Genomic DNA, 25,587 nt, shown 5'->3' on the forward strand with positions numbered 1-25,587 from the left:
GCATGTCTTGTGTTTTCCTTTTTTAAACACAGCACCACACATAGAATTCCTTGGCACGCTGGCACTATAAACTTAAGTCTACCTCGTCATCAGCACCAGTGGCTGTATGGCTTTTGGATTGGGGCTAGCTTGCATTCATCCTTCTTTAAGCGTTGAACCAAGAAAGCTCACGCCTGAGAACAGCAAATTCTGGAAGTGTTAGTAAGAGATGCTCACTGTCCTAAGAATTTAAGATGTTTGTTTTTAAAACACATAGCACTTCCTTCCTCCAACAAAAACAACCAACCAACCAAAAAAACAACTAACCAAACAAAAAACAACCTCAGGAGTAAAAAGAAATGTCTTTATTTCTGGTTACAGGTAGTAAGTTTAGAGGCAGAGAAGCAGGCTTGCCCATGGTCCCTAGCCGAGCTAGGCAGAGAACCCAGCCCTCCTGCAAAACCATTTCTCCCTGCCTGTTGTACCAAGCAACTTGCTAATTTGAGAGTAATATTGTTCCAGTTCTCAGGCTATCTAGGCTGATGTAATATTTTGGCTGAAAGCAGGTGGATCATAATAAATTTTCTGGAACTGTTTCCAGTTCTCTGTTTCTTTTCTTATAAACAACTTCTTCCACTTGGCAAATTCAGTTTCTCTCAGAATGCCAAAACTGTGGCTAAGTTTTCTGCTAATTTCTAAAAGTAAGTCTTTTACTATTTTCTCTAAAAGCAGAAGAGATATATTTAAGGGATTCTATTCAATTTATGATTTTCAGTATTTTAGCAGTTTCTATTACTTCTGTAACATGTGGTGGCAATGTAAGGGTGGGATTTTGTCACAGCTTAAGCTGAACTAAATTGGGGTTCCTGCAGTCTCACCCGTCCCCTTTCACCCCCAAACATGTCCCCACTGCCCCATTTATGCCTGCACTTGCATTTATGTGTTTATACAGTGCTTATGCTGAGGCGAGGAATTGATGTGACTAAAGCTAAGCTTACTGAGAGAGAGGGGATAACAAAAGACAGAGAGACACATCCCTCTGTTTCCTGAAGCACCTTATGGTGCAACTGCACAAAGTCCAAATCTGACAAAAGCGGAGGCGAGGGACACAAAACTTGAGGTCAAAGTAGAGAGGCAGGAGCAGGGTTGCTCTAGTACTGGAGACAGTTCAATGGAAGTTTAAAACAATGTTGGTGGCAATGTACCAAGCCTTCAGCTCGTTTTTAATGCCCTGGGTGTCTTTGAGATACTACCTCTTATCTGTGTCAGTCTGGATGGAATGGGTAATGTGGAGACATATGGGTGCAGTCTGGCCTGAAGCACGTTAAAACGATACTCTTTCATCAGGTCAGCTCTATAGAGAGGGTGAGAGGTGATTCAGTCTCCAGACAAAGGTAACAGGTTAGACAAGTGCCAGTCACCTGTCGGGTGGGTTGATGCGAGAGCTGTGATTTGAGGATCCCATGTTGTTTGCATTGCAGAACCAGAGCTAGCTGAGAACAACCCAGGGGTAAAAAACTTGGTTTTACTCACCCAAGCGTCCAGGCACCTCGTCTAAGACCTAACACAGAGGCTCATGTTGCAACACAAACAAAGGAGAAACATAGCTCTCCTCTTGTTTTGACAATTTTGGACAAGTAATAGATAACTCTTTTGCATCTGGGAAATGAGAATAGCAGAGGCTACAATAGCTACAGGACTTTGATGTATTTCCTGCTTTCAAAAGCTGCAGCTTTTGCCACCTGTCAGGGACACAACGAATCTTTAAACACTATATAATATAGCTCTAGCTACTGCATATGGCCAAAACGGAGAGGTTTGGGTTTGATTCGCACTAAAGTTTTCTCTGTGCATGCCATTTTTTTTGCTGCCTTCTGTTTTTGGTAAAACTGCAGTTGCCAGATTTGATCCAAACATCTGCTTTTTGTGGCTGGCTTTGTTTAGTTTTATACTCTAGCAACATCACCAGGTACTGAGAAAGCTTTTCTGTCTGGTCTTTGGCTAGGCAAGTACTATCTATGATCTGCTGGGTTACTGGTAAAAATGGGATTACAGGGAGAAACTCAAAGACGGAGTGAAAGAAATCTCTCTCCTATTTTCTAGAGGTAGTTTGGTGGACACTGTAGTGACATTTCTCAAGGTGAGATGAAGGAGATGGATTGCTTACACCTGAGTGAGACACCCAGCAAAATACAAATAGAGTAATAGTGCAGCTGAAGATCAGGATTCCTCCTGGCTTTGCACAGCACGGAGATTTCCACATTAGTTGCTGTCAGCTTGGAGACCCCTTGACATTATTAGGTCAAAGAAAGGTGCTAATCCATCACAGAAAATGGCTCAGCACTTGATTTATATTCATTTATCTTTGCTTTGCACAAATGCTTTGTTCCTTATCCTTCTTTGAATCAGGCCAGCCTAATATATTGGCATCTCAATCATCATTTGGCTCCTACTGAGATGAAGAAGCAGTGATCGGGCCTGCAGGGCTGTAACAGTAAATCAGTGATTTATTAGTAAGAATAGGGCAGGAAGGTGAAGAGGATCTTGAAGAAAATAGGTAGTTAGGAGACCGTAGCCTTTTTCTCTTCGTGTTTGATTATTCTGCCCTGAAGAACTGTAAAACAGCAAAACCAAAACAAACCCAAGTATCTTCAGGTTTCAAAGCACAGTGTTCCTTTAAGTGATTCCTTTATCGTTGTACCTTATTATGGTGATCTTGCAATTAGCCTGCGAAGGGACACGTGGAAACGGAATGACTTTGCCCAGATAGCTACAGTGGCTATCAGGTTCCCATTGGTATGAAGAAGAGGCACGTCCAGCTCTGCTCGGTCACCCATTGTTTATTGTGCTGCTTTTCAGGGAACGAGGTGAGGGCAAGGGAGACAAATGGTATTGGGGGTTAAAGGATATAGAGCATTTTAAGTTCCTCAAGACTTTGAAAATTTTTAGGAAAAATAAACTATTTCCAAGATAAGCAAGCAGAAGTGCCTCTTACTTATTGGACTGTTTTCCAACGCTCTCCCATTCTTTCACTAATATCCTTCATCAGAGAATGTTTGGGGTTTTTTTCCTGTTCCTTTCCCACCATCCTTCTTCCATGTATCCATTTCCAGCCTCTCCAAGTCTCCTGTATGCTCCTTTCCCTTCCCTGTTACTGTTGTATTTCTTTTTGGGAAAAAGATAGCTCTAAAGTAAAAGCACCTGGATTTCAGATCCAAGTGATGGTTCCCATTTCTTATTCCAATCTTTATTCCTATCTGCATTTTGAAATTCCCTAAATGGAACTGCAGTGCACTCTAGCTTTAGCCTTTGCCAGCTTGTTCTGTTTTAACAGAACAGTCTCTTATTCGAACTATTGCTTCAATAATTTGGTGGAAGGAACAGAGTGCTATTTGAGGAACAAAGTATTCTTAGATAGTTGAGCCTCCCCAAATCTGCATCTGCCATGGTTCTAGCTTTTGCTTTCCTCCATGACAAATTTAAAAAGCCTTCTAAGACTTTTTTCTTGGCAATAGTCAAAACTATTAATGTTACTAGGACATAGCAGTTGCACACAAACAGCTGGATCCAAAAAGTGATTACTTATGTGGTATGGGATTATTTATGTGGTATGGACCCTTGCTTTTCAAGTACTTCCATGCTGCGTATCTGTTACACAGCAGGAGAGATGCTGCACGTTACCATCGGAGAGAAAATCGCAGTGCAGAGCAACATAGTCTGGCTTCAGCACAGAACCAACAACATAAAAAAAATGAGTTTTACCTTATAGCCTAATGAATACAGAAGTTTTATAGACAGAGGTAATGCTGTGATCATTTAATAAAAAAAAAAACAACAACAAACCCACAACATTTTTCCAGCTGTGTTATTTTTTGTCAATGAAAGGATCTTTTCCTGAGAGATAGGTTTTCATTATTTTCCTAAGAATTGTAGGAAGGTTTCTTGTAATCTTAATCTTCACCACCAGTGTGTGAGATGCTGCCTTAGGAATATCTTCACGTTTAGGAGAGCAGGCTTGTTCATTGTTGGGAATGGGCGCTAACTGAAAAGAGGGAGAGGCATGCACAATTGTAATAACTGCCTGCTTTTTTGTTTGCAGTCAGCTTGTGTCCTTCCTCAGGTCTTCTTCTCTAGTAAGCGGGTTGCTGTGGTCCTGCTGTTTGAATAGCCCCTGACTGTGACTGTGGGCAAGTTATTTTAGCACAACATTATGCAAGATTACTTTAAAGATAATTGGCTTCCTGATTTTGAAAGGTATTTAGAAGAACAGGCCGCACAGTCACGGATAAGCAGGTAGGTATTGCAGAGTTTGTTTCCTACACCTCAGGTCCTGCAGAGTTTGCCAGCGGTGATGGGGACAGGGCTGAGCTGCTCTTCAGGCGAAAGTGCAAGAAATATCACTTCATTTTGCAGTTAGCAGTGAGAGTTCCATAACATTTAATTAAAATTAATTTGACGCTCTCTCTGGTAGAAATGGTGGGCACAAAATCACAACATTGTTTTTGCTTATTGTCTTATATTTGCTTATTGTGAGAATGACCACTTTGGTATTTGGAGCACTGGCTGTGCTCTTGCCAAAGCTGTTCTGGCACGTGGGTGCTCGCTCTTGGAGCTGCTACACGGTGTTATTCCTCCTGGGGACACTGTTAGTGTCTCTGCGTGCACGCAATGTGGTAAAAGGATGAGAACCTGTCTTGCTCTAAAAAATACTTTCCTTTTTACTTCTGCCATAAGGCAATTTTTCTCATATTTTTTTCATCATCTCACCTGAGGGAGGTCACTTCTACAAATAATTATGTTCCAAGTGTCAAGAAAATAATTGTGTGCTATGAAACGGTGTAATTGGAAACTCACGTGCAAGGAAGCCTCAAGAAGATAGCACACTGGCAAAATCAGTTGGGTTGAATGGTTGAATCCATTACAGATAGAGTGCACGGGTGTAATAAAGATATCAAAATATATTTTCCCTGTTTAAAAAAAAAATAAGGTACAAGACTGAGATTCTAATTTTCATCCTCTACACAGATGCTATGCTAAAAAACTGGAACATGTGGTAGTGTTTCCAGATTCTTCAAAGAACCATGCCAATCCAGTCTGAGCACTGTAAACATTGCTGCTTTTTATGCTTATGCAAAAAAGATGCTGTTCTTGAATAAAAATACAAGCAACCTGTTTTTCTTCTGAGCTATTTAGAGTTATAAAACAATGCTGGGGATCCATTAATCTGAGCAGTTTCCTGACTAAGTATTTAGATCTTAATGTGAATGTCTATAAATAATATAGTGGCAACAGCATTCTTTTGAAAACAAAATTCAAAGAGGTACTGTTTGAAAAGTGAATACTTGCTTAGGGCAGTTATATTTAGGGCTCTAATGGAAGTGTACAAGTTATGCTTTTTATACAAACTATAAATGGCTACAACCAAGAGACTTTGAAATGCATTTGGCACTTATGCAATGTGAGAGACAGGCCAGAGCCTTGCAGTGGAGTTGCTGGGGTTTTTTTCTGCTAGCTTTACAAATATTGCCAAATTCTTGTCGTGTTGCTACCCCCACAGGGTACATTCAAAAATAGATATTGTATCTACTCTTGTTTGTAACTGGCTTTGAGCCTTGAAAGGCTGAATCCTGGAAAGAGTACAAGCGTGACGAGGATGAGCAAATGACGAGAGGACAAGAAAGAAGAATGTGGATGCAGAAGTAGAGGGTAAAATAGGTGCAAGAAGCCAGAGCAAGTGGCATACATCATGCAAGAAAGCCAAGCATGAATGTAGAGGGTATGAGATGGTCCTTTAGTACCACACATGATGTGAGAAATAGGCTAAGGTGTTGCAAAGACAGAAGGCAAAATTCAGCAGTTGGTGAACAAGTGGAATTCCTCGACTCCATTTCTGAGTCTCTAAACAAATTGTTCATTGTTGACGAGATCTCCAGGATGCTTTGATATGAGGAAGCAGACAGTTGCAAAATACTATCATTAGTAAGAGACTGATTTGCTGTATTGTGGGTGAAAAAACTGCCAAATACTTCCAACTGTTTATTTGAGGAAGTAAAAATTAAAAGAGGAATAGCTTCTGTTCTGGGATAGAATTGTTGCTGGTCTTTAGCACTATCAAAATATTCCTACATAGTAAACCCTGTCTAATGGCGCATGTCAAACACAAACATTGTTATCTCTATGGTGGAGCTTTGTGTTTATACTTGTCTCAAAAACTTGTGCTCACCAAAGCTAGTACTGGGTTCCGGGCATCTTTGGGGTAAAAATCACAAAGCTTGTGATTCATGAACTACTTGTGCACATAAACGCTGGTGTGAGCAATTTACTGGAGCTATGCTGGCAACAATATTGGAGATTAAACTGTAGGTATCAAATCTACAATATACTGTCTTTTTTCTTGTGAGCCACCCAGGATACACCCTCCTGAAGTTTTCTACTGTCTGGCCAGTGACTCAAAACCTGAATCATTTTCGTCTGCGGGAATGGTATGCATGTGATCATCACAGCGAGACGCCAAACCTTGCCCTCTTGAGGTCAGACTTTATGGTTTCAGGTCTGTGCTGTGTTTCACTTAGATAAAATTTCAATTTTATATTGAGTGACAGATGCATATTTCACCCTGAAAAAATCAAAACTGCATGTCTGTGCATCAGAGGGCCGGTGTTGCTGACAGCTAATGGAGACAATCTTTGAGGCATCTAAAAAAGATCAGTCCTTTAGGAGCAGTAGTTTGGTTCCTGTTGAGTTCCTATTTCCTCATGGCTTTTTAAAAATAAGCGCAGAATAAACTGCTCTTACGATGCTCTGATGTTTTAAGTCATTAACTGATGTAATTGCAGTCTTGATGTTTATTAATAAGTGACCACAGTTTCTAAAATTTTATGTTAATGGCATGTTTACTACAGTCAGGAGAGCCTAATGAGGGTAGGTTGTGTGGGGTTTTTTTGTCATGGCTTAACCCCAGCCAACAACTAAGTACCACACAGCCGCTCGGTGACTCCTTCCCAACCCGCCCTGGTGGGATGGGGAGGAGAATCAGAAAAAGGTAAAACCCATGGGTCGAGATAAGCACACTTTAATAATTAAAATAAAGTAAAATATAATACTACTAGTAGTAGTAGTTGTAGTGAAAAGGGAGATAACAAAGAGAAAGAGAGGAATAAAACCCAAGAAAGAGAAGTGATGCACAATGCAGTTGCTCACCACCCACTGACTGATGCCCAGGTCATCCCTGAGCAGTGATGAGCCCCTCCCAGCCAACTCCCCCAGTTTCTATACTGGGCATGCCGCTCTGTGGTATGGAATATCCCTTGGGCTGGTTGGGGTCGGCTGTCCGGGCTGTGCTCCCTCCCAGCTCCTCGTGCCCCTCCTCGCTGACAGGGCACAGGGAACTGAAAAGTCCTTGACTTAGGGTAAGCACGACTTAGCAACAACTACAACAGCAGTGTGTTATCAACAGTATTCTCATACTAAATCCAAAACACAGCACTGTACCGGCTACTGGGAAGAAAATTAACTCTATCCCAGCCAAAACCAGGACGCAGGCCAAGGGCTCACCTGTATAAAGATGTTGATGGGCAGGGGTCATGTAGAGTAAGCTCTTTCAAAACATTACTCTGGAATAGCTGAGAAGGGATTGCAGGGAATTATTCTGGAGTACTGCCCTGGTCAGATTCTCCATCTCAACGTTGCCTAAGAAAAGGAACTGGGAGTGACGGAGGATATAAATTTACTATCCTCTTTGTGTTTGGCAATCATACAGATCATGGGATGTATAAATAGAAGAATTGAACGCAAGTAAAGAGAGGTCATTATGGCATGTACAAAGAGCTTACTCAGACCACATCTGGAGAACTGGGCATGATTCAAAGACCATATTTCAGGAAGGACAGTGAACAATAAGGAATGGATTAGAAGAGGGTATTGTAGAGGGTATGAGGGCTCTAGCTGGTGCCTGCAGTTGCTGCAGTCCCACTGGTTATTCCAAATGAAGCTGTTTTTACTGTAAAAGCACCTAAATTGGAGACTTCTAAAGAATTCCAAGGAAATGGAGAAAGTGATACAGACCTCTTCTCCCTAAGCTTTCTAATCCCCACAGTAATGCCACTAAAGGACTCAGTGTTTCTGGAGTTGCCATTGTTTACCTGTCGTATCTCTCTCTCTTTCTTTAAAAAAATAAGGTTTGTTTTTTAGCTTTCATATGTTGTTTCTTCTTAATAATTTCTTATGGTATTTTTGCTATGTCTGTCTGAATAACTGTCCCAATATTGTATCCGCATCAGAATCTCTATTAGGCTAAAATCCATTTTGCCTTTCTTAACCTTCTCAGTTGGGTAAAGCTTCTCTTCTTCTATCATAAGCTCCATTGAGGTGGAATTACACATTGTCACAATATTGCCTCCTTTCATCTCTGAAGTAGCTGTGTCTTTGAGAGCTTTGGGATTGTTGACGGTGAAAAGGGCTATGTAAATGAAAAATGGACTGTTGATAAGGGACCACACTGTACTATTGACACATACGGGAAATGGGGACACTGCTGAAATGTTGAGTAGCATGAAGGAGTAAGATGAGACTGAGAAATGAAGCAAGAACGCTGCTTCTGTCATACCACCCGCAACAGGAATGATGCAATATCCCCATTTTCCAGATAAGCGAACTGGGGCTCTGAGATTGAGTGAACTAGTTGAGGTTTACACAACTAGTTAATGCTAACTCTTCTGCCTGTTGGACCACAGTCATTTTTTTGGCACAGGAGTCTGGTTTTGTGTTTCTTTCACAGTGTTCATAATCTGTTTATATCATGCCTCATAAAACTTACTCTCTGTTTTTTCATTGATATTTATAGCCAAATACAGGGTTTTCTCTTTAATGTGCCCTACTGGATCCTGAAAATAAGAGTCCTAGAAACAAAGGTGGTTTTATCTCTCAACCTAACATTGCAATCTGGTGTGAGTCTTGCCCTGTCCTGAGACCCTGCGTAGAAGATCCAATGCCTGGAAAACCGTATGTGCAAAATTGTAATGGATCAGCCTACTTCTAGGGATGTATTTGTTGACATGGTAGCACACACGCTCCTTTTCAAAAGTACTTGTAGACATAGTACTAGGAAGCATTTACAGTTTATATTTACAGATCATATTCTCAAAGATGTTTTATTGTGATGCAGAAAATAGGTAGCATAGTTCTACAAGCCTAGACTAAAGCCTTGCAGTCATGCCATTTATTTCAAATCTCTGGATCCAGGTTGTGAGAGCAATGTTTCCGTGTTGGGCAGTTTCATGTGGGCAAGGTTGAATGGCTTAGGGATTCTGAACTGGGAGGGTTGGACTTTGCAAAGAGCTGGTTCTGATGCGTGAACTTGGTAGTTACTTCTCTTTTGTCTCTGTTTCTCCACCTAGGAAATGCAAATGAGGACAATCACCGTCTTATAAAAGCACTGATACCTTTTGTCTTGCAAAGTGTGCTGCTGCTGCTGAAGATAAAATTTGCTGTGTTTTTTTGGCATTAAAACATAAGCCAAGGACATGTTCCCTTGTGCTTATGTTCAATTAAGCGCTTGGGGCTAAGCCAGGTTAGTGGTTGTCCAGAAGACCACAGGGATATGGAAGTGGGATTAATGACTCAGTAAATACTGACTTGGTATTAAACCGAGGCCTTTCTCTTACATTTATAGTAATTTGCAATCCTCTGTATCACAGCTGGATTAAAATATAGTAGTTCTTATAGATACTTCTTACCTTCTCTCCTCCAACTTCCAGCCCAATTCCAGCATTTTCATAGCCAAAGTGAGGCAAAGTATGTTGCATGTTGCCAAGCATGGGATGAAGACAGGACACAGTTAGTTACCTAGGAGTAGGGAGGCATTTAAGTATTTGTAGTCACTGTCAGTAGGCTTTGGCTCTTTCTGGGGCAGTGCATACGGAAGGGTAGTGTTAAAGTTCGTGTCGCACTGCAGAAGCTGTGAACTCTGCTGCTTTCACTGCTTTTGGACCGTGAGGGGTCCTGCACCCCAGAAAAGGAGAAGTGGATTTTCAGAGTGCTTTAAAAGTCTGTTTTGGGGTATTTTGATACTTCGGTCAAGCAATGTCTATTGACAGTGAGCTACATGAAGGACCAGACTGCATGCTTTAAGATAACTCATCTCTGATAACATTCCTGAAGTCCAGGCAAACTGCGTTTCGTTAATTTGAAGGGGACTGTCTGTACAAGCAGTTAGACCAAGACCGAGGAGCCTGTGTGAGGGCTGTATGAATCAGATAGATCTGTCCAGAAGTGTCCGATTAGGACAGGAGCCCTTTGACAGAGAGATCCAGTTCAGCACTTGCAGAAGATTTAAAGATCTCTCTCTGCTTGAAGCTCCTCCCTCTTCTGCTTTTTCTCCTGTTTTCAATTACAGAATTACTGTTTAATGTGGATACAGATACAAGCAACTGTGTTTGATTTTTCTTACTGCTGACAGAGACAAACTGAAAGAGATGCCTGCCTGCTTTATAGCAGAAGCCACTTTATTTCCCTATATGTTAGCAATTATATGCATTGTTTCCTGATCACAAGTCTTTCTCACATCTATAGCATGACTGTACTTGATTAGAGAGCCTGATGTGTTTAGGTTTGAGTGAGCAAATCAGGAACACTTTGGTTGCCTGTTTTTTGGGGAGGTGGGGAGCGTTTGCTTATATTCTGTCAGAATGATCCTGTCTCATTTCATAAAATAAAGGAGGATTGAGCTTTCCTAGCAGCAGTAGGTCAGCAAGAAGAAAACGGAGCTCCAGGAATTGGCATTAGTTCTAGGTGGTGGTCTGTACTCTGAATTGATTGACAAGAGGGAACTGCATGGCATTGTGTTGCTTGGTAGAATGGGAGACAAAAAACAAGGAGACCCTTGAATGCTCCTTGCCATGAAGAATTACAGGACTTTGTGCAAGGTGACAGCCATCCTGATGTCACGGCCAAATTCCAGTGTGGGAACTGCAGTTGCAGTTGGATGAGTTTTTTACCGGGTCCATTGAAATCAGTGGGATTTGGCTGTTCGCTTCAGTGTAGTCAGGTCATCATGTCTTCAAAATTTTGGCCTTCCAAATCACAGCTCGGTTCACTCAGTTCACAGCTATCATTCTCACCTCGCAGAATGTTTCTTAAGGAAAGCCAAACATTGCAAAAGTACACTGATGCTGGAGAGCAAGACTGTTTTTTCTTACTTGTTTTCATAATACATTTTTCTAGCATATTCACAGCAGTTCTGGTTTCACATATGTGGCTTTTTGTGGTATTAGGGGCTTTTAGAAACAATTTCTAATGTATAAAGACGATCCTGAATTTTCTGTTGTTTCTAGCTGGTTTTGCCAAATAGATACTTGTTTCCTGTTGTTCTGATTTGTATTATGGTATTGTTCAGTAATGATTGCCACTGTTTTGGGTGCAATGCAAACACAATCCACAGAGAGAATCCTTGCCCAGAGAACCTGTTTTTATTCTGACCAAAGGGAGAAATCAATACATATTGTATTGTCTCATGGACTTTACTAGGTTTATTAAAAAAAACACAACAAACGAACAAAAAAAAGCACTTTTTCTGTGTTAGTAGTTTATAGTTTATACCCTGTCCTAATTACATTCCTGATTCTTTGCCCAGCCTGTCACAAATACAGCCAGTGCATTTCTGAAATAAGGGAGTTAGTACCCTGGGCAATTTCGGTGAGGAATCCCAGACAGCAGAATTCAGGTGCTTTCCAGTCAAGTCTCCTTGGCCCTTCGCCACTTGTGCGTGGCCCCATCTTAACCTCCAGACATCATATAAGTGTTTGAAAGTCATCAAATGGCTGATGAGTTAATCACTAGGAAATTCAGGTAAAAGTCTGCATTTGCTTGTATCTTGATATCAAAAGAGCAGAACTTGATACCAGCCTCTTAATTATGATGAGACATTCAGAGATGGAGCCAGAGCTCTGTACAGAAATTGCCTTGCTTGAGGACTGGACCGATTGCCCAGCTTGGGGAAACCACGCAAGAGTTTTGCACAGCCCTGCTCATGGGAGCTATCACGTTCCAGCCAGAGCTCTCGGCAGAAGCTGCTGCGCCTCTTAAAGCACAAAGATGTCCAAGAGTGTGAACAGACTTTTCCCTGGACCTAGCTCAGACTGTGGAAACATTTTCAGATGCTATTAAAAAGCGTCAGATGACGGACAACAATTTCAAAATCTTTAGGCAAGCAGTATAATTTGAGTTTAAGGAACCGCTTAAATGGAATTTCACCCAGTCGTGACTACCTTTTAAGACTGTTGGCAGCAAGTGCCCTTGAACAGGTTTTGTATTTAACTGAGGTAGAATAAACATGCCTGTATTTCCAGCTGCTATTTCAAAGGCTATGGAAATATCAGAAACAAATTGTTAGCCAGCCATGCATTAATCGCAATGCTACAAACACGCGTTCAATTGAGCTGCTGCAGGGTGTTGCCTCCTGCCATTCTAGAAAGGTGACTTCTTAGCTCCTTGTGCTCTTGGGGTTTGACCTAAGTCATGCTCAAATTAATAGACTCTCACTAACTTCACCTGGGCTTGGATCTCGTACTTAAAGTCTTGGTTAATTAAAAAAAGAAAAGTGACCAGAATGCCAGAATACAGCCAGGGATGTGTAGGAAACACAACATGGCCCACATCAGAGAAAATATTCGAAGAACAGTGGTGTGCATGCCTGAATGGTTCATTCCTGCACGGTAATTACGTGCTGTTTCACATTGTTGTCTTGTGGGGAGAACAGAGTCTTGAATGTCAGGAAATAAATCGGCAGTTTTAACATGATTTCAAACAGAGAATGTTTTGACATTAATTGATTTATTTCAATTACAGTTTTGCTTATTTAGCTAGCCATGATTAAAACCAGTGTTGCCACAAATACAAAAATACAGAAATGTGAATGCCAGATAGAAATAGAAATTGCCCCTGTGGTTTATACTCTTATAGCACCTTTTGACTGCAGATTTCTTGATTTGGGTGGGAGGAGACCAGGTACTGCCATTTGGGGTACAAGTAGTCATCACAGTGCAGTCACCTCTGTTATCAAACAGTAGTTTTTTAATTGATATTAAAGATTAAGTCCTGATCCTAATTATAATACAAGTGGGCAAAGCTTGACTGCAGCTGTCCTTGTGCCTGAATTTCTGATCTGAAGAGCAAAGATGATGCTTCTCCAACTCTGTGCAGTTACTGGAAACATATCAGAGAGGAAATCCAGATTAGCGTGCTGCAAGATGTTGCCCCCTCCCTGGAAGTGTTCATGGCCAGGTTGGATGGGGCTTTGAGCAACCTGGTCTGGTGGGAGGTGTCCCTGCCCATGGCAGGGGGGTTGGAACGAGGTGGGCTTTAAGGTCCCTTCCAACCAAACCCTTCTGCGATTCTATGAAGATGTAAAAATTGTGGGGTACGTTTCTGCTTTGCTGCCCATTCGGTCACTGGTCTCTGTCTGTCTCAAAAGCAGTGTCGAGAGGTGTGGTTTCTCATTCCCAGGCCTGCTCATACCTATCGAGACCTGCCAGACGTGGGGAGCCTTTGTGAACTCTTATGTAATGAGGGCCTGATTCACACCCCACTGCCGTCCCAGGGAAAATCCCCAGTGGCATCATCGGGCTTTGGCATGTGGCCAGAGTCTCGGAAACTTCCTTATTTCTCTCTCGTACATAGAGGATATTTCTCAGCTGTATCAAGGCAGGTGAGAACACAAATCTTGTCTGTAACTATCTTGTATGAGTAATTTTTCCAAAAGTAAATAAAGCATCCCTGTTTCCTTTTACCCACAGCACCTGGCAAACTGCTAACTGAAAAACTGAGAAAATGTTGTTTCTTTTGTGAGCCAACTTAAATCATTCTACAAATCTTTATTTTTAATTCCTTGTTAGAAAATAGAACCAACTGAAACTGCCTGGCAGAGGAAATGTGCCCCCCGCCCCCCGCTCCTTTCTTTTTCCTCTGCCTGGTTTAGTAATGTAACTGCCAGTTTCTGTTTTCACCTCTGTAGAATTATATGCCTCTATTTGAAACTTTTGACAAATCTGTCTATTTTCATTCTTCCTCTGCCATAAATTCAGTCCATATGTCTTAAAACATCCTTTCATAGCTTTAACATGGAAAAGGAAGTGGCTTAGGCTCTGTATAGGAGGCTACAGTGTATTTCAAGCAAGCTCTTCTAGTTTGCATGCATCGCTTCTGTTAGCTCTTAAAGCCTCGACTTCCTAATTATTCAGGCTACAGAGGGCATTGGCAGAGTTTTCTCCATTAACTAACAGTGATGTACAGTGAAGAAGCACAACAAGATAAATCGTTCCCTTATCCTCAAAATGTCCAGGAAGTTTTTGATGCAGCCCTTGGCTTTACCACCAAGCAGGATGCAAAGAGGATGTGAAAAGGGTAGGAGAGATCAATTCAGCATAAAATTTCAAAAGAAAACACCGAGACAAAGAAACAAAGGTCTTGCACAATGCACTGCCATTCATCTGGCAGGGTTTTGTTTGACAAGAGTACACAGCACCTATGTGACAGGAGGTCACTGCAATAGGAGTAAGGTATCTCCACATCTAAGACTGAACCGGGGTCAGAAGGTGAGGGTGGGAAGGAAATGTGGGTCTAAACTGAAATATATTGGTACGGCTGTGCATGGATCAAAGTTGAACAATCAAAAATACAGGATGCAGCAGGGTAAGGGCACAGGCAGTTGTGGCTATAAGCGTCCTTGTCTGAAATCATGGAAAATTTGGGCCAGGGTGTGCTCCTGGAATTGTGGGATAGATCTGTAATTAAAAATACAGTAGCAACTGAACACAACTGAAAATATGGTAGCAAGAAGGGTGCAGGAACACGGGCCGAGTGGACTGCAGAAGGCTTTTCGGAGTCAACCTGCACCATGGATGCAGTGTCCTGCTGGGTTTCATCCATCCACCCGGGGGTACCGCCGGAGGGGGCAGGTCTACTCTCCCACCCAGCCTCAGTCACAGATCCGTGCTCCCCACCTCACATCAGCTCTAGAGCTCACATTCTCACCTTTCCCTCTGTACCACACAGAGCAATCACGTGGCCCAAGGGCCGCAAATTTGAACACTAATTTGAAGAGAAACTATTCAACTAATGGATTTCTGGGAGGAAAGCAGGGGAGGCAATATTTGTTTGGATCTCGATGTTGCACTGACTTGTATTGTGGCTGCAGATCTGCCATGCTCGACCAAAAATAACGGGTGAAAAAGATGGCTGGAGGAAGGTGAATGACTGCCCCTTTTAGAGACTGCCCGCATCTCAATGTGAAACTGCATGTCAAGTTTTTTGTAGCATCCCCAATCTTCACTGCCGTTCCCAGCCAATTCACCCAAATGGCCTCTAATTTGCCAACAACGCAAGTGAGTTGTAGGGATATGCGCAAAGTAGGATAGGGTCCCAATAACAACTACACAAAACTGCTTGCAAATCTGTTGCTCTGTTCAGTTACTGTGCATTAATGCTCATGTATGCAAGAAGGTGAAGTGGAAGGAGTGTGTGTGTGGTAAATGTGTGTGTGCGATGTAATGATCTTTCTAATCTCTCATAGAGGGGTCATTTATAGAGGTGAAAATATAGTCAACCTCAAAACTCGTGGGCGTAGTTTGGCGTATCCAAAGATTCACACATGTACGCGCATTTGAAACTACACGCAGGTTCAAAGAACTGGCATAGCCCGTGGTTTTGTTTTCAGAGTTGCAAAGATTGCAGCTACCATTTACCTCAGGTGGACTTGAGGTTATCTTCCACACCTCTAAAAATCAGGCCTTTATATCTAGCAATCTGCATACAGCTGTTGAAAAGCAAGCTGTGTGTGCACAGCTGAGTTGTATAAACAATAGTAGAGACTTCACTAAAGCTTTTCATCTAGTTTTATCTCAACTGCAATTTGTTTTGAGTTTTTAAATGCTGTAGAAACATCCAGCCTTACTCCCTAGAGCCTAGTTTCACCGTTTCAGCCTTTCCAATGGTATTTACAACACTGATTTTATTTGAACTGTTCAAAAGACCTCGAGTCCCCTAAGATAGGTGCAAAAGTGTTCGAGTTCCCTATCGCTGCTATCAGTAGAGAGACGTGCTTTTCTGCCCCGTAACTTCACTGCTAACAGAACTGTTCTTTGCTCTCCCCCCAGGTGTGCTGTCTCTGCCTGCCTACTTTAGCCCATACAGCGATGGCTCAGTGTGCAGCGATGGACGGGCTGATGCTTACGCCCAGCTGGAACTCCGAACTTTAGAGCAATCTCTGTTGGCGACTTGCGTTGGAAGCATCTCTGAACTGAGTAAGTTTCAGATGGAATCGCACGTGGGTTTCTTTCAGTAAAGCAGGAGAGCCAGTCCCTCCGCTCTTGAGGGCAGTGGGAGTGTTGCCATTGTTGACAGTGTGAGCAGTATTGGACTAACGTTGTGTAAAGATTTAATTGTCTTGTGGTGCTGTTTATGAAAATCACGTTGTTTCATTAGCCTGCTTTATACTGAATTCACCTTGGAGATATAGAAGATGTGGGTTTTCCAGCCTTTTGGGAGTTAGTGGTGTTAGTGTCAACAGAAGATGGATGCTTTGCCTAGGTGCGTCTGGAGGCTTTCTTGTACGTTTGTGGAAAACAGCAGTGGCACCTCCCTCAGATGGCGAAGAGGGTTCTCTTTGTTAGTGTTTGTGCAGTGGAAATGTCAAGGGTGCAGGATATTCAAGGAAAAGCTTTTTGATTACTTAAAAAACAAAAAGTGGAGGAAAAAAAATCTGACAGCACTTTGGTAACAAAAACTTGTTCAAAACCTTTTTTTAATGCTAACCAAATGAAACGTTTCATTCCTAGACTACTCACAAAGCCTCTTTAAAGTAAACAAAAATGATTTGTGTTTTCCCGGTCTCCTTTTCCCTTGCAACATTTCTGCTGGCATCACTTTCTTAGTCTCCACCATCTGAATGTTAATGAACGTCAGGGCCAGTAAGGAGTTTGTGGGTTTCACCATTTATTTTGCAACCTGCCTTAATTTGAGGTTTTCAAATTCCTTTAACACACCTCTATTTATTCTGGAACACAAGAGAACATTTGTAGCATGGGCTTAAGATTGAATACAGCTTCCTCTCTCTCTTCCCCCATCTCTGCTTTGGCCAACTTGGTCATTACATCTAGTGAATAGATCTCCTGATACAGTTGCCTACTTTTTTTTTTTTTTTTTTTAAATGTTGCTGCACATTGCCAGAAAAATAAAAGAGAGTGAGTGTGCAAAGGAGAAGGAACGTTATTCTGAGCTGAAAATTTGAATTCCAGATGCATTTCTGCTATAACTGCGCAGACTTCTGTGTTAGTACCAATGCTAGAGGATTCGTAATATTCTCGTCAAACGTTTAGATCCTGGAGAGTCAGGAGCTACTCAAGTGGAAAGGCAGAGATATTAGAAGGTTTTTCCATTCTGAAGTGGGGCCTTGAACTGAATGTACTGTGCAACAAACGAATTGCACAGCTTTGCATTGCAAACTGAGATTTTTAATACTCCATCGATCTGAACCACTAATAGTGTTATCAAATTTAGACATCCTATAGCTTTGGGGGGTTTCTCCCTAACCTGTGTAACACTAGAACCCCATGGGATCAGCCAGAAGTTGGTTAGCAAATTCGATGTATTGCTGTGAGATATAAATAAACTAATAATAACTGCCTAAGAATTTCAGAGGGAGGCGGGACTAATTCATATGTGGGATGGCTAAGTTCAGGGCGCTTTCTCAGGAACCAGCTTTGCGATGGGGCGACTATTTCAGTTCCATCCTTTCCCAGTATTGTAACTGAAGGACACAATAGAGTAATGTTTCCTGTGAGAGTTTAGGGGACTGTAAAACATAAAACAACAGAGGATTCTCCCAAGGAAAAAATAGATCCTAGCTATGTATAGTAATCTATAGTAATCAGTCAGCTCACTGGTATGGTAGTCACACTACTCAAAGATGTAGTGTCTGAAGCCTTTATTGCGAAGCTCTTGAGAGTTTTTAATGCACCACGATGAAAGGAGAGTAAACAGGGTGTACCCAAAGCAAGCTTATGACACAAAGACCAGCTTTATGTGGCTGCATAACTGCTGTCTTGGAGTCATTGCTCTGTGAACTTTTTAAAAATCTGCAGTCTTAACATCCTTTCTGACTAGAAACTGTGTGATACAGGTTGCCTTCTTCCAGGCCTCCTCAGGGCCACCAGTCTCTGAGATAAAGGCAGGTTGGCTCGAGTTCAAGGACCAAGAGGACTGAGCAGCTCAGAAAGATCCTGGATTGAGCTGCTTAGAAGGCTCAGGGGAAAATGTCTGGCACAGCTTATGACAGTCAGCATGATAAAGATTGGCTTTTTAATGAGAGAGTCAGTCTTGTTATTCTGGAGAAACCTGCAGCTACAGTGAGAATGAGAGGAGCCGACCCCTAAAAGAAGGGATTTCTGTATTGAACATAACATCATTAGTTTGTTACAAGTTCCTGGGTAGGAGGGTAGAATGTCAAAACCCAGTTGAAAGAAATGGGAACAATCTCATAACATAAAATGGTGATGCTGGCGATGAGAGTAAAGCATTTGTACTGGTGCTACTGGCTTTGCCTTGTGAAATCTATGCTCCCAGGTTGGGCAGTGGACATTTTACAAAGATACCAGTAGTTTTTGTAGGCAGGCAGGAAACTGGTATATGTGGTTCGAAAGAGGAGAAAACCAGCAATAAAACAAGATGGAAAAATCACTGTAAAGCTGTTGTTCTGAATGTATGGTGACTGAGAGAAGTTTGATTCTATGTTTTCTACCTAATAACTTGTAATTTGAAAGAAAGTTAAGTTTCTCATACAACAACCTGCAGAGTGGCAGCTTGAGGACAACTTGTGCCTTTGTGGAGGAAAAAGAATACGTGCACACAAAAGACATTTCTCTTAGATGAGAGAGATTTTACTTAGTTCAGAAAGTGTACTTAAGAGGACTGCGGATGAATAGTAAAGAGATGCCTTTGCATTCTTTCTCTTTTTGCAGGTGATTTGGTATCACGAGCAATGCACCACATGCAGTGCTTGAACACCATCCGCCCAGGCATGAGCCCCATTCGGCAAACCCGGCAGCAGCAACCCATCTCTTGGTCCCCTGATGCTCTCCACACCCTCTACTACTTTCTACGCTGTCCTCAGATGGAGTCCATGGAGAACCCCAACCTTGACCCTCCAAGAATGACCCTGAACAATGAACGGTATGTGGGTTGGTCAACTGTTAGTACTCAAGGCGTTACGCTACGGTCTCCTTTTGTAGAGTAACTGCGTGTGCATGGGCAGCTCAGGCAGCTTTGTGGGATGCTACCTGTCAGGCATCAGTTATTCCTGCAGTCAGGCCAGACTATGTTGTCAGCCTTGCCAAGTTTACAAAGCCTTGGAATTGGAACTGGAAAGTGAGCTGTTTTTTCATGCAGTCTTTCCGAGCAAGGCATATACTGTATGCTGCCAACAAGGCTCGTCTAGAGATGCTGCCAAAGGTACATGTGGTTGCCTAAAGCAGTAAAGACCTTACCAAAGAAAATGTTACCTTCTGAATAGCGCTACTTAACAATTGTCATCATTCTTAGGAAAATCAATGTCATTTGCTGCAGAGAGGTTTGAAGGGGTTTATGAATGTTCTTCTTAAGGATTACTTCGGTTGATGCTGTGTGTCTGGTATAGAAAGAAATTTATATAGGAAGCCAATAACTAGACAGAAAATGCAGTGGGTCTCCCTACCTTCTGCCAGCACCATAACTGACACTGAAAATAGGCCCATTATTGGAGTGGTCAGAAATTTTCCAGCGGGATGTTTTTTCTGTTAGAAACCTCCCTGGTTTCCTTCCTGCCCAGCTCCTTGGCCGCCTGCCTGACAAGCTGGTGGCAGCGGAGAGCTGGGGAGCCCTCAGAGCCCTGGCCACAAGTTGAGTTCCTTGACAGGTCAGGCAGCTCCTGCTCTCCAGCTCTGCAGCTGAAAGGCAGACTGATAGCTGGCTGTCTTGCAGTTGCATCCTGCAGGGAGACCCAGGCCTCTCCAGACTTGTTACGTTTCCCCAGTTGGAAATGCATATCCAATTTTATATTTATTTCAGAAATCTTACCTAAATGAGAAATTCTGGTTTCTGGTTAATTCTATCCAGTATTTAAGCTAGCTTACTCTTTGGATGTCTTTTAGCCTGCTGGATGTCAGGCTGATGGCTCTACCCTGGCCCTTCCTAAAAGCAGCCGGCGGTTGGGAAGTTTCGTAGTGTAGTGAGGTGTTGAAGCCTGGAGGGGAGGCCACATTCACAAGACAAAAAAGTAAGGTGCTTGTTGGACAGGTGAGCAGGGAAAGGAGAGCATCCCTGCAGCTTTGTAAATAACATGGTTTCTACTTCCCACCTTGGGCTTTACTGTACTCAGCCCCAGCTTCTAAAATCAGTATGAATTCATGGTAACATACAAATAATTAATTCTTAAAAAATTCTAACTGCTCTCAGACCGCACTGTCTTCATCCCGTGCATTTCTGATGCTGCAAGTCAACCCCATCTCCTGCACTAAGCCTGCTGACTGATTTCAGCAGCCCTAAAGGCTTCTTGTAGCTGTGTTCACCACCATTGGAACTGTGGCTGATGGCTTCGTGGCCAGAGCCTGGATAGTCAGGAGTGAGAAGACCTCTTGAGAATAATAGTAGATTGAACTGTCTCCTTTTAAGGCTCTGAATTTTCAGGCAGGGTGCAGAAAAGCATACTGGACAGAAGGCAGCCTCTGTAATTTCAGTCTTGGTAAGTTACTTGGGAACCTCAAATAAGGAGAAAAATACAAAGTTGTCACTCTGAAGCTGCCTGTTCTGCCTTAACATTTTGCCCGCAGCTGGTCTGTGTAGCCGCCTCCACTGGTCACTTGTTTTCATTCTCTTGGGTGCTGAAGAATCTTTCTGTACTTTATTGTAGTTTGTACTCGACCAACCTCTTCAAAGTCTCAGTCAGGTGGGAGCTCCACTATTTTACGAAGTAAAAAAAGATTGTCTGTTTGTCAGACCCTCCCCCAAAATCCTCTCAAAAAGAACAATCTGTGAGCAGAACTCTAGCATCAGAGAGAGGGAACTGATGTACACGTGTGAAGAACCAAGAGGAATTATGTGAAGTTGAATGAAATAGGAACAGGAAGAGGCATGACTGCACAACTCAGAGCCCATTGGTAGCTCTGGTTTTTGGGCTCACTAATCTTAATCAAAATCTCTACCTAGTCCAAGGTTGTTTATTTTGCATTTCAATGTTGCACACTGTGCACAAAATGAGTTTTCACAAGGCCAGATTCTGTAAAGTTGTACCACTAGTTTCCACAGTTGTACAACTGAGGCTGGTAAACAGCCTGTATCAGAAACATAGATTAAGCTTTCTATTTTATGTTGTGTCCTTTTCAGTACTCTGTGTAATGATGTTACTGGAGCTACTTGTTTTGTACGCTGAGGATAATAAATGAGTTAAATCAGGAGTGCAGTTATCTCTCCGATTGCTCCCAAACAATGCTCTTCTCATGGTTCACCAGAGTTTTTTTGGACTACAGACTGCAACTCTATTCTATTTTAAAATCCGCACTAGATCCTAAAACAGCTGGTGTAAGGGAAATTTCTGCCATTTTTTTCTGACCAGTATTTAGCTGTAAAGGAAATTAAAGAGGCTATATTAAAATGGAGCAAAATCTGACACTAGGGGGAAAAAACCCAGAACCTGAGGACCATCAGGTTAAACAATTGACTTTGAAAAGTTTATGAAACCTGGTGTACCAGAAATGAACACCTAACCCTACCTTTCATTTGCTGCAAGATATATTTGTGTGTGTCTTGCTGTATCCACTTCTGTGCACATTATTTAGCATAGCCAGTGGGGTAAATATTGCTAGCCGCACTTTAGACAGGAGATAATTTACTCTTTCCTAGCTCAAGAGGAGAGATGGTTGAGGCTGCGTGTGAGATGCCAGACCCGTGGCATGATAGATGAGGGCACCGATTCACCTAATGTGACTTGGCAAGGCTGCACAGCCCCGTTCTTTTATTCTTTCCTGAGCTGTGCTAAATCAGCTGCAAACTCTGCATTGCTCTTTTGTGCATTTATGCTCTCTCTCTGGAATATACTTACTATATGCACTGCAATCCCAGTTTGTTTTCTGCTGAAAAAATCTCGGTCACAAACAAGGACAATAACACTCACACATTCTGCATTTGCTTGTTCTTCAGTTCCTAGGCTCCTGCATAAATCTATCAATATGAAATACTAATCTGAAATTTAGCAAAGAGAGGGATGGCTGTTAGAGCTGCAGACTTGGTAAAACCCAATCTTGGGAAGATCTGTGAGCCACGTTGATTCAGTGGAAAGAACTGCAGTTGTTCAGTGTTATCTAGAGACCTGATGACCAGCTATCCATCTTACTTGGCTTTCTGTTGGTCTGCGAGCTTTCTGTGTGTCACACTGCGATGCAAAGCGCTATGAAAATCATAACACTGTAAGGTCTGGAAGGTCGTTACTGTGCTTCAACATGAAGGCAAGCATAGAATTCAAGTTCTGAAACCATGCCTAATGGAGGGTGTCATATGCCATAAAGGGCTTTTAAAAACCTCGCCAAGCATCGGAACGTATGCTGCAGTAAACTGTATAAGGTATGAAAACATACACGCTTGCACGTAGGTATGCAAGGCACATGAACAGAGCCAGTTTAAACTCGTATAAGCTGTGTGCCGTATCCATGCTAAACACCTTGGCAACTAAAGAACTGAGGTGGGTAAACTGTAGAGTCCTGCAGGAATGGGGTGGATGTAGTTATCTCTCTAGAGCTTGGCAGATAGAGGAGCTTTCTGGCCTCCAGTATGTGAATGATTTGGGATACTGAGACTGAAATGCTGGGAAGTTTGTGGGTTGGTTATATCTGGTTCTGATACTTACCTCCAGGTGAAGGCATTGAAGCAGAAGGAGGAGAGGAGGCAGGATTAGAGAGAAAGCACTCAGGTATCTTAAGCGAAACATTTGCACAATGAATGCAGCTGCTTGCTGTATGACCAAGCCATAACCCACTTGGAACCCCAAAATGACCTTATTTGCTGCACAGACAGTAAACCATCTGCTATTTGGTGTCAAACAGGCCACCTGAGGAAGTGCTTTGCAAATACAGAGTACCACTTGTGCAATACTTTGGCAAATGAATTAGACCCTGAGGTGAGAACAAGCTGCTTTCCTCAGTAATGATACACCTGACTGCCTGAAGGCTAAGAGCTTGTCTGTGTCATCAGAGAGCACATCTGTCTTTGTTGCTGCAAAAAAGTGTCTCTGCTGGGCAACAAGATTTTTTGAGTTTCTCAGAGATCGTAGTCTGTATTGTGTTAGAGGTCAGACAATGTGTTTTTGGACCACGAAGAGTGAGCAGACATGTGGCACTCCTTTCTCTGCTCTGTTTCTGCTCTGGTTTTTTTCCCATTGCTTATGTCAGGCTGGCTGAGCCTGGGAGCACTCTGCAGTGTGAGATCATGTCCCAGAGCAGCAGAGCATGTTGGCTGGGATTGTTTGGGATACTGTGAGTTGAGAAGGGCCATCCAAAGGTAAACGAAGTTACTTTCTCCCTTCTTCACTTTTTCCCAAGTGGAATATAAAGCTTTTGTCTTATTTTTTAATGGTGTGTCAAGGCAAGAATGCTCTCTCAGCGATACCTATCTTGGGGAGTATTTGCTCCCCATGGAGCACAAATAAAGGTCAGTGTTACAGTGTCATTTTACAGCTGGGTGGACTGGTCTACCCTAGGTTAAATGACTTGGCCAGGATAGTGGTCTAGCCTTAAAGCTTGGAATAGACACCATTGACTGCCCTCGTCCTCTTTTTGGTTATCGTGTGCATACAGCATTTATTGTAGGAAAGTTTGCATGATCTAATACCTAAGAATAGTCAAAAAAGTTGGATCTTACTTCCTTGTGTAGCTCATGATCTGTGTGCCTTTGGTAGGCTGAGCTTCCTCCTCTTCCAGCTCCCCTATTTAAAAAAAACTATAAATTACGTTTGCCTATTGTTGATCTTGTTGGTCTGTAGAACGTTCTAAAAGTAATTCTGGGTTTGTCTGTCAGTGCCCGTGGATCCGGCCATGTCAGACCTTCCTGAGCTATCCATGTTGCAGATGTGCCAATTTTTACACGTTGTCTGAGTTTGCTGGTGCATTATTTTATTCCAAATGTCAACAAGTATAAAACAATTGACATCAGCAGAAGCACACAGACTGTACCCATCTGACTCTGTCGGTGAAAATCCAGTAAAATGCTGGTGAAATTCCAGAGCTGATGTAGGATTTGTCAGCTGCCAACACTAAATTTTGGGGCTTGCCAATTTGATGGAAATTCACAGCTCTTCAGCTGGAAAAGCTGTGGACACTGCAAGAAGCCAGCTACAATCAGACAGCGGGCCACCTCGTAAGAAAAGAGAAAGCTTCATTCTGTTTTCCATGTGCAGGCGTCTAGAAGGCTTGCTCCAGATTTGCTGCTTCTCTAGAGGAGTCTGTTTTGTGATGTGATTGTAAGCAAACCTGAGCTCACTCAATTTCTCCCTTGTCTCATGAAATCCTTCAGAAAGGCTACTGCTCATTCTGCTTTCAGCTGGATGGCTGCTTTTATCTACAGGGTTCAAAAGTGATCTAAAATTTTTTTCTACTTCCCACAGGACCTCTCCCATTACATCTGTTCCCTCACACGATCCAAGGCCCATGGATAAGCATGAAAACCATATTTTTCAATAGAGAGAGAAATGGACTCAAGCAGGAGAAATGGACTAGTGCCTACTCTCCTGTGCCACATTAGTTGGGCAGGAGGAGGAAGGAGCTGAGCTATCTACTTAGGGTTTTCTCTCTGTGGAGTATTTCTAGTAGTGCCTGCTCTGAGACATCATTGGGAAAGGATGAAAAATGCATCTGATGCTGCCAGAAGAAAAGATTGTAGCCCTTTCATGCTATTTTTGAGTGCTATTTGCTCAAATGCTATATTCTTCCAATATTTGAGCTATTGATTTAAATCATCATGGGCTAGAATACTTGATTTTTTTTTTTGTCTTCTGGCAATTAATCCAAATTTACTCTGGCTAGCATGGAAACCAGAGATGGGTCTAAATTAGTAGTTCCTGATACAGTGTCAAAATCCTGTCCAAAGCATCCCTTGATTCAATGGTGATCAAGTTTGCTTCTCGGCCTCTTAGACTCAAATACTCATCCTCAGACCAGACTGAGTAGAGCAGTTGCCTTATGACCTTACTTTGTCTTTCATACTGCCCTCAGATATATCAGAGACATGCCATTGGCTTCTACTGAGAGAAAAAGAATCTCGAAGTAGTTTGTGCATCTGCTTTCCTACAGTGCTACTGCCTACAGCCTTCTGGCACAGTTTCCCTATCAAGAGTCTTACAGTGGTTGAGGCAAATAAAGAGCCCCTGTGCTATGGCTATTTCTGAATCCCCAGTGACTATCTGATGAAGACAGCCTCCTCATCACATTTTCTAAATTTCATGTTTTGAAAAAGCATTACTTTGATCTTACTTTGTGCATTTTTACTTGATGATCTCTAGGTGCATCATTAGAAATAATTAGAGCCTTCAGCTCTTTC

The 25,587-nt window shown here is 42.3% G+C and overlaps 1 protein-coding gene across 1 annotated transcript in view; it reads left to right on the forward strand.

The window, feature by feature from the left end:
* Nucleotides 1-25,587, forward strand: part of ABTB2 (ankyrin repeat and BTB (POZ) domain containing 2) — a 134,200-nt gene that overhangs the window by 68,897 nt on the left and 39,716 nt on the right. The window contains exons 2-3 of the mRNA XM_009703323.1: nucleotides 16,128-16,274; nucleotides 18,990-19,200. Coding sequence (XP_009701625.1) covers nucleotides 16,128-16,274; nucleotides 18,990-19,200 — 358 coding nt within the window. The remainder of the gene's footprint in view (nucleotides 1-16,127; nucleotides 16,275-18,989; nucleotides 19,201-25,587) is intronic.

Source organism: Cariama cristata, unplaced genomic scaffold, assembly GCF_000690535.1.
Source record: "Cariama cristata isolate BGI_N322 unplaced genomic scaffold, ASM69053v1 scaffold6397, whole genome shotgun sequence".
NCBI lineage: Eukaryota > Metazoa > Chordata > Aves > Cariamiformes > Cariamidae > Cariama > Cariama cristata.